Source organism: Montipora foliosa, chromosome 10 (assembly GCF_036669935.1).
Source record: "Montipora foliosa isolate CH-2021 chromosome 10, ASM3666993v2, whole genome shotgun sequence".
Taxonomy (NCBI): Eukaryota; Metazoa; Cnidaria; class Anthozoa; order Scleractinia; family Acroporidae; genus Montipora; species Montipora foliosa.
This window is the reverse complement of record NC_090878.1, coordinates 37,927,667-37,941,915: the sequence shown is the minus strand read 5'-3', so window position 1 is coordinate 37,941,915 and position 14,249 is coordinate 37,927,667. Positions and strand designations below refer to the sequence as shown.

The following is a 14,249-nucleotide window of genomic DNA, read 5'->3' as shown; positions in this document are numbered from 1 at the left end:
ATCGCCTGCTATGCAGGCTGTATAACCAGTTGAACTTGCTTCTTTTTTTCTCGCGTCCCAGGCCTGGTGTAGAACGGACTCTGCTGCACAGACTTCCGTCTTGTAGATCGGATAACCGGCTCACGGCAGCGTTTCGAATGAACTACCGTCTTCACAAATTCCTGAAATTTCGTGACAGTAACGTAACAAGTTATACTTTTGCGATGGTAAACCATCGTACCATCGTCGAGAAAAATTTTCAAACCAGAACACTTTCTCAATCCCGTAAGATTCCTTCCCTAATTGCCTTTTCACCAACTAAATCCAAAGGTTGGTTGTTACTAATAATATCTCCGTTGCAAGTACGGCAAACAGAAAACGGCCATTCTTATCCGGTTTCTTCCGCTTAGCATTTTTATTGTGTTTCCATCTGACCAATTAGAGACGAGAACGGATCAGTACCCGGCAGACCTCTCAATCCGCGGCGCTGGCCAAAAGTATCGCATCTCTGGCAACAAGAATGGTATATATTTATCTATTCAAGAATGATTAGCATTTTTTTTAGCCTGTTTTCCTTTCAGTCGACTACGCTATACTAGTTCAACGACCTATCAATGGAATAGCAAGTGGGAATAAAAATCTGAAAACCTACAGGATCTTCAACGGCGCGATCATTGCTTGCCTTAAAGTAGTGCCTGGAACGTAGGTGCGAATCATAGCAGAAAACCTTCATTTATCATAGCTGTTACAGTACCGTTTCACAAAAACAGCCTTAACCTAAAACAGCCATTTTTGTTTTCTTCTAACAGTTAAAAACGACACTTAAGAACATCCATATAGAAAATGTTGCGTATGATTGATCAAATTACAATTAACAACCATTCACCGAAGTGGTTTGCGGGTCGGTAAATATCCACTATAAGCCACCGAAACTGAGGTGAATAGTTGTTTTAGTATAGTCTAAGACAGTGACATCATATAGCACAAAAAGATGATTTTAACTCATTTAATCAGTGCGAATTTATTCCTACAACGATTACGATATTTTAGGGCGCAGACCCGGGCGAGTTGCTTGGAGGTGAATAGCAAAGGATACAAAGTTTGAGTAGCCAATCAGAGCGCACATGCAACGCTATCCACTGTTTTAGTATGGTCTAATTCTCATTATTGTACTTCTCAATGCTGACAAGCTAAGACTGGTTTAATTCTTTTTTTCTTTTTTTTTTTTCATTAAATTATATTCTCAGGTATGTTTTTAAGGTCCTGATTGGCTTACTCAGTCTCGGTTATCAACTTGTATACCCTATGACCTTATATGACAACTGATTGCACCAGTCATTTCAAAATACTTATCTTAGTAGAATATAAGGTAAGGTAAAGTCTCTTTTACAAACCTTGGAAGGCCCATCAGGCCAGCGCTTATCTCCAGTTTCCGTAGCATGGAGCGATTAGTAGTATTTCTACTCCTCCCTGGATGGGATGCTAGTCCATCGCAGGGGTACCCCTAGCATTTTTGCCGGTACCCATTTATACACCTGGGTAGAGAGAGGCACCGTGAGAGTAAAGTGTCTTGCCTAAGAGCACAACACAATGTCCCGGCCAGGACCCGAACCCGTACCACTCGATCCAGGGGTTGAGCACTCTAACCATGAGGCCACCGCGCCTCCCAATTTAGTTGAATATGGACATAGGATTTTTCAGCGGATGGACCTAAGCAGAGAGTGAGTATTTAATGACCCCTAAATCTTAACCCTCACAATTAAAACTACTCTACACAGGACACTAGTCACTCAATTCAATAGGGCTTTTGACAAGTCATCCACGAAAAATACATGCAACTAGTTTTTATTTAAGGACAAGGTGTCCTTGCAGTGGAAGTATAATTCAGGTTCCAAAATAAACAGGTCCACCTCCCGAAGAACCCTCATTCCATGTAAGCCATAACAGAGCTTCCATTCTTCTGGGACAGAAACCAAGAAATCTGTCATTACACACGCAAGAACTTTCCTTTCCCATTAATTTGCCTTTAATGTTCTTGAGATCATTTAGAAAGCTGATGTAATGAGAAAAATGGTGTTTACGTCTCTAAATATTTGCTTTCCAGGAGCTTTTTACCGATAAGAGAATGTGTGGTATGAGAACGAATCTCCACATCCAGCCCTTATCCAATGAAAATTATTTGAAACATGTTTAATAGTTCTATGCAATACTGCGATGGTGTTTCAAGGATGACAGGGAATTATTGCGTTCGATCAAAACGCATTCTAATCATGTCAGTCCTGAGGGATGTCCCTCGGGCATCAATATTGATGCCCCACGATTTGAGTGTTTGGACGCTATCATGGTCTGGCAAAAAAAGATCTCAAGTCACGTTTTGTTGATGAAAAAACAGGAATCGAAAGCACCGCACTAATCCTTGATTACTGCTAATTGGTAATTAGAAGGCTCAGGGTTTCACACTCTTGCCTCATATTCTCTTATTAGCCACTGATAAGCGAAATTAGCCATTATCCGGGCCCCTCATGAGATACGTTCTTGTGAGTATGGTAACCAAATAGAACTAAAAAACAAATCAATAAAATCAATTGGTAAACTATCACCGTTAAGTACATAATTTTATGTTCTCGTCCCATGTTAATTGGTGAAACTAAAGATAACACATTATGCTAGCGTCTTCGCCATGAACACAGTTGTGGATTCCCCAGTCTGAGTGCTTGCAGGAAGATAGCAAAGGCTCTTCACCATTGCATTCAACATCATCTAACCAGATCTTTCCCGATCCCTCGCCGTATTTTGCAGTCTGGTATTGATAAGACGCCCCGCGGAAACCGAGCTGCCGACATGCCACGTGGGCATCATTGACATCCCAGCCATCATCACACACTGTCCCCCATGTTCCGTTATAGTACACCTCAACACGGCCATAGTAAGGTCCGCCATCAGCCAGACGGATGGTGGAAGAGGCATACGAACAATTGACACTGGCATCACTGCGGTGAGTGCAATTATGGGTATCCCATCCACGATGCCCGCATTTGCAAAGATGAGTTTCGCTTCCCGAGCAAGCCACATCATTCAGCCAAATGCGACCTGTCCCTGGACCGTAGTAGGAGCCGTGGTACGCCGCAGAAGCGCCAGGGAAGCCAAGCTGTCTGCAGGTTATATTGGCATCGTTTATATCCCATCCATCGTCGCATATCGTGCCCCACTGATCATAATAGAAAATCTCCACTCTGCCTTTTCTTAGAGAGCTATGTCCCCTGAGACGGATGGAGCCATTTGTAATTGCTGTTCGTCAGAATGATTGAAAAAAAAAGTAGAAATTGATAAATAAATCAGTTTTTAAATCATACCTAAAGTCCTTTGGGGTCCCCTTAAAGAGGAGATGATATAAGGCAGTGTGGCGTCTTGCGCATTTCAATGATCCATTGAGTTGTTTCGACTGGAGTCTAGTACACCTTCTTGGGAGGGTCACCCATTTTGAAGACGTGGAAGGGTTAGTGGGGTTCAATTAAATTGTATTCTATGATTAATGCATCCCTCTCTCTTAAAAATAGGCCTTTTACATAAACCTGAATCAGAGCTGTGACTGTAGAGGGGGTATAGGGTATGATCGTGAGCCGTGATCGGACCCTTTTATTCCTCGTGAAACGTTATTTTTTTTTTATTGCATCGTGAATCGTGATTTTATTAATTAATGGGAAGCGTGATTGAAGCATTTTTTTGTTTTGAGAAATGTGAGTTTGCTTCTTATGTCCGTGAAAACGTATTATCAGCTACTACAAAAATGAAGAGCTATCTATCGCATTTCTGGACACGGCTAGAGGCCGTACTGACTGAATCCTTATCAACCCTGTTTTTCTGCCAAAGGTCAAAGAATTTTGGCTCAGCGTGGGCTTGGAACAAGATGGCACCGTTTCTGAGTTCAGAAACAGAGTTGCAGAATACCTTGTGAGAAAAAAAAAACAAAACAAAACAAAAACACTACAAAAACGCTGGAAAACGGGTAGATGCCATCAAGTTAGATAGAGACATGACAGTAGATATCACTTGTGTTGTGATGATGCCATAGTTGCGGCATCGAACAAGAAATGCGCGCTGTACTTTGTCGAGATTAGTCTGGATGGAGTTGATATCTCAGGTAAAAAAAAAGGGAAGAAACGCACTCGCGCGATCGATCTAAATAGATCGATTTTCTGAAAATGTCGTAAATCGTTGCGTTACTTCCGATTTACATCAAATTTAGAACAATGAAAGTTTATACAAGTAGCCAATCACTGGCCAGTTTTTATGGAAATCGGTTGCTATGACATCATTCTATGATCTTGCAAAAATTGCCTTCCATGGCCGTCCAACCCGAGGGCAACTCGAAGGGCAAAAAAACAACGAATTTTAGTCTAAATGACAAAAAAAAAAAAAAAAAAAAAATACTCAGAAAGCTTCGTTATAGTCAAGCGAAGACATTTGGATTGTTTTTATGGCAAACTGTATGGGATATTCATGTGAAATAAAGGTGAGCGTCTCAAAAGTTTGTATTGAAATTTGTCTCAACGTGGCGTTATCAAACCATGGGCCAGAAACGTCTTTCCCACCTTCCAAATTACTTCCAAAACCTACTTTTTGCGTAGAATAAGCTTTCATAATGATGTTCTTGTCTTCTGATGGAATATTTTTCAATTCGGGGACTTTTTATGAAAAAATATTTATGACCGACTGGAAGCGTCTAATGCGTGGCCCAAGGTTGCTTAAATCTGCCCATAATTGGATTACGCTTTCATCGCTTTCGCTAAAAAAAATCGTAAAATATTTGCCGATAGATCAATTTCTCTGAAACTTGGAATGGTGATTGCTAATGAATTTAGGAAAAACTTTCCTTCGGACGAAAAATTGCTGTGTTTTGCAAAAGAATTCGACGAAGAGAAAGTGAAAAATTTTTGGTTGTATTTTATGTGCTCTAGAATGTTTACATTTGACAAGCGCTAGTATGCAAATAAAAATTGCAAAAAATTATCTGCTGGCAGATTGTTAAATGAACTTTATTTTAAGCGTTTATTTGGACTAAAACGATATGACGCCGAGTCTGGGAATCGAACCTGACATTGGTGGGAGGCGAGTGCTCTCACAACTGCGCCATCCCTGCACTCCTTCTATCAACTCCTCACTCCCCCTTCTATCAACTCCACACATTCATATCCAAAGGATTGTCGGAATGTACGTGATATGTTTGCCAGCGATGGATCACGCTTCATTACGAACGATGGTGGGGTACTTAAGATGGATCTCAGTTCTAACAGTCACGTGTTTCTCGTTTCCAGCAGGACTCGTGTACCAAAGAACATGGTATAGCGCCATTTGTCGACAACGGCGATATCGCTTTTACAAACGTGGGGTCCCAAAAGTTTAAGATTGCATCATCGGATAGTCCCGTCAAGATTATTGCCGGAACCGGAGAAAAAGACAATAGTGATGGTTCACGTGCATCGTTTCCCCGGCCAGTGGATATGTATGTGGAAAACAGCAAAACCATTCTTGTCACCGATGCTCAAGTGGGAGCAATTTAGTTGATAACAGAGATGAATGCTGTCAATTTGTTTCTGGAATACCTGGGGAAAATGTATGAGGCATTTTCCGTTTACCTAAAACACAAGCGGGTAACCACTAGTTCACTTCCAGAGGCTGCGGAGAAAGTTAACTGCTTAGATGTGTTCCTTAAAGGGACTGTGTTCTCTGTGCAGACGGGCACAACAAGGAAAACAAGTGGACCTGAAGGGACAGTTGCAAACAAAACCACCGACTCCGTATCCATGATTCGTAGTGGACTTCACAAATTAAGTCTCAACATCGAAAAACTTCATCCGGAAGCCAATTGAAGGTAAATCCCGAAAGCCGACCCTGTTAACCCTGAAGGCTGAAAATCTTCACGCAGCGACACATCTTAAGTAACCTAAGTGCCTACCATCACAGTATGCTAGCGACTTTGGAAGGCACATGTTAGAATCAGCCAAGAGAATGGCAAGGTGGTCTGCCTACTACTTCACTCACCCATCGTCTTACTACCCAGTGCCATCTTTGCAGATCGGTTGGAAAGATCTTTCTCGCATGGAGCATTTGAAAAGTCCAGAGAATCCAGAGGACAAGGAGCTGATGAGGAAATGGGCAAGAGATCATGAAAAATGTGTTAGGCAGCGCATGGCGAGGCAGAAAACGACAAATATAGGGCGGGAACCCTTGCTTTAAGCGTACCAGACATCTGACACTCTTCAGTCTGTAGTTGAGAAAATTGTCTGGCCATCCGAACATGACGGAGATCAGAATGTAAATGTTCAAGAAAAGCCCATCGAAGGTAATATGGATTAGGCATCTGGGTATTACACGGAGTCTGATGAGGAACCGGAGGAGGATGAAAATGTTAGTGCACAGGAATCGAGTCAAGAAGTTGGAGGGAATAACAGAGAACTGAAATTCTTTTTATTGCTCCGAGAACACGATCGGGAAGTATCATAAGAACATTATTTAGGGTTGTTTTGTGGCAATAAGAAGTAGGTTTAAGGCCTCAGTTATTAAGCTGTTCTTAAAGACTTTCTGTCTACCGAGATGCACCGCGCGCAGACACGGAGGTTTCGTATGATATGAAACCTCCAGTTCTCCGTCGGTGTGTTTGTCTTTCTTTAAATCAGTCGTTATCGTAGACATCTACCGGGATTTGTTCTTACTGAGTGCTTCTTATTACAGCTACATTATCATAGTTTATTGGGGACCAGTTATTTTGTCGTTAAGTGCAATTCTCAAGCGTTTCAACGTGGGTTGGAGGACTGAGCAGTTGGACCGACAATCAGTTGAAGAAAATGCCACGGCCTGAGCCGCTAAGGGCAGTATATTTACGGAAATGTAAGTTCGAGATCACTGAGAGCCCATATCGATTCATTGGGATATGACAAACTTTTAAATAAAACTGAGTTTGCTGATGTCATTTCGTGGTAAGCCGAGTAACATTTGTAATCTCTTTATAAATTAATAGTTGGATATTTACTTATTTTATTTCGAGACTTGTTTGGAATTCCAATTACTGTTTCATATAACATTTGGAAGAGGTGCTTTTGTTTGGTTGACAGTTAAAAGCATTCCTGAAAATATTCGCGAATTGAACGGTACCCAATTTGTTGTGTGACTGTTGACGGCAACGTTTGCAGCAGAGCCTTACCGAACAAATTTGCCTGGAAGAGTATATTCAATGATTAGTATGTATGTTTTTTTTATTGTCAAAGACAAGACAAACGCGTGCTTTTACCATCAAGGGTGATCAGTATCGCATGTACTTTATTGAAATGTGTTTTGTACAAATTTATTGCGACGCGAGTAGCGTGAGGTGACAAAATCAATCCGAAATACCCGATAACATGTTATAAGTCTAAGAGCGGCAGCGGCGCTTTATTCATTGCAAATATATTTTTTATTCGACTGGACAGCTTCTCTTGTATTCCTTTGTAGCCTTTTGTCGCTTATTTCTTTCCCACTCGTTACTTCACGGTGAATGAAAACATAAACAAAGGCGCGTAAAGCATCTCGGTAGACAGAGAGTCTAACTCTGTGAAATAGCCAAATGATTGTCCATTACTCGTGAAACGCGAAAAACCCGATTCGGTATATATGAAACGTGATCTATACCCCCACCTCTTCCCCATACCCCCCTCACTGTATATGTACCTCATAGGAGGTAATTGATGATACAAACAAGACGCGCCAAAAAAAAGGAAAGAGGCGGGCTGGAGATCAAAGAAAGAAGTCTTGGCGACAGCAGTGAATAGAGAAAAAAAGATAAAATCTTTTAAATACCCGAGGAGGACAGGTAGTAAGTAAGCACATATTGCACTGAAGTCGAGCAATTTGGTAGTCTTCGATTCTCATTCATTATAATCTAAATCATTTGGGAAGTTTCAAAACTTCATTGCTTTAATACCTATAAACGTACTGTGGTGTGACATTCAGCCATTTTTATTTTTATTTTTAATATTTCATTTTTATTTTTATTTCATCAGAAGGAAGTCTGTTGGCACAGAGGGCGCAAAGGATTATTTTCCACTCCAGAAACATCAGGGAGACTTGTGAGGTCTTGTGAAAATTGTTCGTGTAGACGGTATTGTTTGATGATATTGTTGTTCATCGTAAGAGAGGCTATCAATGTGTGATACTGATGCACGGAGACACGACATGCCAATTTGCAATTCTGTTGAATGAGAGGTTAGCCCTACTTGAATAATATGGTATTTTTATTGTAGAGGCACCATAGGATGAGAGGGAATAAATTATCTTATTTAGCGCCATATAGACAAAACTTAATACCTTCATAACGTGCCACAAACCCACTCTTTTTTACAGAGTAGTCAGTTGTGAAGCGGACATAGAGTTGAGTTGAAGAACTTGTGATGGGCTGCGGAACAGAATTTCCCCTGAATTTGCCCAACAGAGGGAAGGACGCTGAACTCCCATCGTACACGGATACATAATCACAGCAAAGTTCAGTTGTAAATCGAGAGAAGGTCAATTGAAGCTTGGCATTAGAGGTGAAATTCCAGTAGCAACTCATGTTGTCAGTGTCAACTTTTTTGTTTGATCTTATGATCCCACTTGGCTTGTTTACGTCACGAATCAGTAAGTCAGTCAGACAGGAACCGGAAACATTCACAGTAGCTTCTGTGGGGATACAGCAATTAAATAAATTGACTGAATGAATTCGAGAACCTCAGCACTTTAAGTTTCATTTGAATAAAGAAAAAAGAGCTGGAGAAAGGAAAATACGAAGAGAAGGTTCAATAGATTGCAAGATGAGAAGGAGTACAAAATAGGTTATAAGAAGATAAAGGAATTAAGTTAAAAGGGCGAAGAAAACGGAAATAGAAATAGAGTCAGATAAGGATAAAGGTCATTAACATGACGTAATATTTAGAATCTTATATAGTCCTTACTCTATATTTTCGTGCAAAGTCACTCCCTTCTTATTTGTCAAAAATGTTTGCCAGATTCAATTGCATCTGGTGGTCTTACCTCTGCAAGTTTTTCCATCCCCAGCGTATCCGGGCTTGCAAGTGCACCAGTAGGTACCAAGAGTGTTGCTACATGTAGCATTTACATGACACACAGGTGAAGAAGCAGTGCATTCATCAACATCTACAACATAAGGGAACAACTTTAATCACGATTACACGCGGTCAATCTCCAAACCCGACCCACTCAGTTTTGCTTTAGTCCAACAGGATCACAAAACGAAAGTGAAACGAAAAATGTGGAGAAAGAAAAAGGATAAGGGAATTGCAGGCTCGATGGATCGTTTGAATAAAGAAAAAAGAGCTGGAGAGAGGAAAATAAGAAGAGAAGGTTCAATAGATTGCAAGATGAGAAGGAGTACAAAATAGGTTATAAGAAGATAAAGGAATTGAGTTAAAAGGGCGAAGAAAACGGAAATGGAAATAGAGTCAGATAAGGATAAAGGTCATTAACATGACGTAATATTTTAAATCTCATTTAGTCCTTACTCTATATTTTCGTGCAAAGTCACTCCCTTCTTATCTGTCGAAAATGTTTGCCAGATTCAATTGCATCTGACGGTCTTACCTCTGCAAGTTTTCAGTCCATCCCCAGCGTATCCGGGCTTGCAAGTGCAACGGTAGGAACCGAAAGTGTTGCTGCATGTAGCATTTACATGACACACAGGTGAAGAAGCAGTGCATTCATCAACATCTACAACATTAAGGAACAACTTTAATCACGATAAACACGCGCTCAATCTCCAAACCCGACCCTCTCAGTTTTGCTTTAGTCCAACAGGATCACAAAACGAAAGTGAAACGAAAAATGTGGAGAAAGAAAAAGAAAAAGGGAAGGTTCAATGGATTGTAAGATAAGAAAGCGTACAAAAGAGATTAAAAGAAGGATAAGGAATTAAGTTAAAAAGATAACGAAGATGAAGATGGAAATAGAGTCAGATAAAGATAAAAATTATAGAAGCAGATAAGAGTGAACAAAGGTAGTGATAGGGAATCCGAAATGAACAATGGTATGAGGATTAAGATGAAAATGGGGATGAAAATGTAGATGGGGTTCGAGATGGAGATGAAGGCGAATATAATTGTAGATGAATATTCTGACGTGGGGATAAAGACGGAGATTAAGAAGGAGACGGAGAAAAAGATGAAAGAAGATTGAAGTTATTGTTACCTTCGGTTTTCATATCGCAAAATGCAAGTACTGGAATCCCCGGTTTTATTGAAGACATCCAGTATTTGCCGTTGGGGGCTCTTCCTTCACTCATCTTTATTTCCTTGCAGGACTTGGCTGCTAGTTCAGAGATGGAGCCTAGTGGGGCTGAAATTTAGAAACTTCCATTATTTCTTTATCTTTGTTTTAGCGGTGTTTTGCAGGCAACAAACCTTGTTAAATTCCATGCACTTACCTCTGTTCATGTATTTTCCAAAATAATATCTGTCTGCATCAGGAATAAAATCCTCTGGTGTGGCTTCCTTGGTGCGGTCGCTGAATTCGCACATATGAAGGGAAATCACAAAGTTGAAGCTTTGGCAACGATCATCTTTGAGGCAGGCCGAAAGGCAATGAAGTCCAATATTGGCCATAACTGTTTGATAGATGTGTCCTTGCAACATCCATCCCAAGATGGACTCCTCAGATCCAAATGCAGGGCACTGCTGAGTCTCCGTTTTGTTGATAATTTGACAAATGACAACAAAGATTGAGAACACGAACAGGGTTTTCATGTTTTTGGCGACAATCGCTGCATAACTTTTCCACATGTCTAAAAAGGAATTCAAAAGTATTTGCATAGATTGAAACTTGATCTCTTTACCCTCTATAAATTCTGTAAATCAATTTGACGCCCGATTTGTGCTAGTATTTTGTTTGTATATTCATCTAAATTTTGTGGCCTTAAAGATTTACTTAAAACCTTCTCTAAAACCACCCTTTCGCGAGTCATATACCATGGCTGTTATACCAGCTATAAAAGGCATAGAATTGTGATACCGAATTCGAAAGGAAAATTATAGCATAAGCAAAGTAGGCACACTAGATAAAGGCAAAAATAAAGTCACTTTATTTAACGTCGGTAGTTCCTTCAGTTACGAAACTGGTATCCATGGACGCCGACGGTGCGCCCTTTACCATCCTCTGTCAGTGCTCCGTTTTACGGATATTTAAAGCTATAGTTACACGGATCAAAGAAAGTCGAAACAGACGTTGAACTCACCGAGGATCGAACTGGAACCTCTTGCTCCGAAAACCGCTCACTAACAAACTGAGCTATACATGCTCCTCTGATTGGTCAATTACCCATTTATTATTTGCCCATTGGTGAAAGTTTATGACGAAAACACGGACACGTGCGCCGGTAAAAAAAAGATGATTTTTTCGTCAAAATACAATAATGGCTGACCAGTCTATCGCCGAAAATGCTAAAAAATCTTCGCATCTTTATGAAAATAAGACTTTAACTCGTTAGTGTGTATTTTACAAGACCCATGCTAATGCGATTTGCAAGGCTAAGGGAAAGCCAGCTGGACGAGTTAGTGAGCGAGGAGCATTCGAAGAAGAATAAGGATCTGAATAAGGATTTGACTTGATTTGTGTTAACTGTTGATTTCAATTTACAGTGTCTCCAATTAGTGCTTCAGCGCTAGAACGACTGGACACTTAAATAAAGTTACTTTCCTTTCCTTTCTCACAAACTGTCATAGTATGTTTTCGTTACGGTTGAGTGTGTACTATCGAGTTATACTTGCACTTAAGAGGTTTGCTAAGTTCTGAGCTGGCGACCATTGCCTCGTGCGACTACGCTTCTTTCGTGGTCAGCAACCTTCCGCGTGCAAGTAACTCGATAGTACACACTGAACCGTTTACTATTTGTTAAAGGGGCTAGGTCACGCAATTTTAGGCAATTTCAGCACTGATCAAATGGTCATAGAATTAACTAAAATATCAAAATAACTGTTCAAAACTATAGAAGAACTCTAAAAAAACACAGGGAAGCCAAGAAGGGAAAACTGGAGAGGATTGAAATGGATTGAATTTGGGTAAATTTGAAAAACGTCGGCCCACCTTTTTTCAAATTTATATCAGTCTATATCAAAATGTCATTTACACAGCTGGAAAATCATCCTCAGTTGTTATGTGGCCATGATTTTGCAAATGAAAGACTCTTGCTCTGCCAATTTGACGTTTAGAGCTCATAATTAACAAAATTAAACAAAATTACCTAAAACAGCGTGACCTAGCCCCTTTAAGTTCTTAACTAATTTAGTTTATTATAAACTGGTTGAAAACATGGGTCTGCAAAGTCCCATAAAACTAATTAACTTTTCTGGATTTATATTGATAGCCATGTGCCTTACAATATCTCATTTTAAAGGTCATAAAATAGGCTTTTCCGTGAAAATAATATATTCAGCATAAAAACCAAGGAACTTTCTGAAAAAATAACCGTAAGTACTAAAATTTGCGCAAAAATATTTCAAAATATTTTAGAAAAAAGGGAGAACAAATTAAAATTACGCGTTCTGGCACAAAAAGTTGAAAAAGAAAAGTTAACCAATATTCCACCAAATTTGGCTAAAAAAGAATCATCCGTGAATTTTTCAGATTTTTTAAATTATACGTGTCAACACTTGTCATTTCTCTATGGCAACAAACAATGGCACTTGTGTTTTTGCATAATTAATTAGCTTCGGGCTGTTCAAAACCATTTTAATCCAAACTTTCCGAATTATGAAATTTTCATTCATGAGAGTTTCGGGTTAGGACTATTCATGATAGTCGTGACAAGAGTATTTTACAAAGTTTTGAAATCGAGGAAAGTAAAACTGTAGAAACCGTACTATGCAATGAGAAGCAATTTAACTTCCTTCTTACGTTTGGATGTTCTCCTATTTCTGAAACTCGATACTCTATACTCTATACGAAAGGCTTCCCCACGTCCCCGCGTCCCCGCGTCCCCGCGTCCCCGCGTCCCCGCGTCCCCGCGTCCCCGCGTCCCCTGTCCCCACGTCCCCGTCCCACTTTTCGACAAAGCCCTCCAATTTGGCTAACTTCACGGGCAAAAAATGGAGCCTGTTTCATTGCTTTCGCAACTCACGGGCGTAGCCAAGATTTTTCAAAAGGGAGGGGGTGGGGGTCACACTGTGTCAAACAGAGGTTACTCACCAGATCGTCATGTGAGTTGTTGTAGGTTGTTTGCTTTACAAAAGGCTTAAAAAGAGGAAGGGGTGGTTGGGGAGGTCACAGGCACTCATGTATCCCCTCCTGGTTACGCCCTTGCGATTAAGACTATAACCTTTAGAATAAGCGGTGTCCCTTCTGTGATTCTTTGAAATAAAATTTTGGGGTAAACTTAACGCGGAGTTTGAAGAGCGCCAAATGTAACTGCAACTCATTATCAAAACATGACGGTCTGATCTTTAATGAATTCATAACATTTAAACACCGCATCAAAAATAACACGTTTTCAGAGATTTTCTACAAGTTGTTTATCATAAAATGACCTAAATTATACGAAAAATACAATGGTGATCAGTCGAATACAAAAGGTATTTTTTCGCCAGTGCAGATTTTTTTTCCTTTTTTTCTCTTCAATACCCGTTTCCTTTTTAGTCTTTTATTGTAGTCTTTACTGCCGATATTCTGAAAGCACTTCCCTTTCGGTGTATGTTACCGTTGTTATAGAAACGACGACTATACTTCAACCACATCACCTGTATTCGACTGGTTAACCTATTGACAGCAGGGAGCGATTTTTGAGCGTTAAAAGAATTTTATCCTCATTTCTGAATTGTCAATACATTGTTTAACGCTGCCTTTACAACTTCAAACGGCGTCCTTGTCATCAACTCATATGATCCATCTTAGCCTTGTTTCATTATTCATCGGTAAATATTTAATAACTGCTAGAAAAACTCATAATTTACAGAACTGAAAGAGATTAATAATTTAAACTTGAAGGCAACATTCTTTTGTAGGGGTCTAAATAATGATCTCTTCTCCTTACAAGTTTCACGCGAAAAATAAAAAGCATTTTCTCAATTGTTTTTTTCCCCAAACGATTTGCTTTTATATTTAAAGAATATCTCATTTTAAAGCTAAGAAAATAAGCTTTCCTGTAAAAAATACCACTTGAGCTCAAAGGTCGCGAGTTTTTGAGTACCCACAAAACAAGCACATCCCATTTCCCCAAAAAATGTCGCGAAATGGTTTTAGCTATTTTTCTGTCTACA

The 14,249-nt window shown here is 39.9% G+C and overlaps 1 protein-coding gene and 1 long non-coding RNA gene across 5 annotated transcripts in view; one reads left to right on the top strand and one right to left on the bottom strand.

The window, feature by feature from the left end:
* Nucleotides 1-978: 978 nt before the first annotated feature.
* Nucleotides 979-14,249, bottom strand: part of LOC137974056 (uncharacterized) — a 33,379-nt gene continuing 20,108 nt past the window's right edge. For 3 of the 4 annotated variants that reach the window (XM_068820973.1, XM_068820975.1, XM_068820976.1), the window contains exons 2-7: nt 10,427-10,783; nt 10,192-10,338; nt 9,589-9,714; nt 9,022-9,144; nt 8,320-8,670; nt 979-3,267 (exon numbers count right to left, since the gene is read on the bottom strand). In XM_068820973.1, the coding sequence (XP_068677074.1) occupies nt 2,627-3,267; nt 8,320-8,670; nt 9,022-9,144; nt 9,589-9,714; nt 10,192-10,338; nt 10,427-10,783 (1,745 nt within the window). In that variant the 3' untranslated portion in view covers nt 979-2,626. The remainder of the gene's footprint in view (nt 3,268-8,319; nt 8,671-9,021; nt 9,145-9,588; nt 9,715-10,191; nt 10,339-10,426; nt 10,784-14,249) is intronic. The other variant, XM_068820974.1, reaches the window with a different exon arrangement.
* Nucleotides 5,305-8,484, top strand: LOC137974058 (uncharacterized). The gene is made up of 3 exons (XR_011117385.1): nt 5,305-6,518; nt 8,016-8,217; nt 8,356-8,484. It is a non-coding gene; the product is annotated as an uncharacterized lncRNA (long non-coding RNA).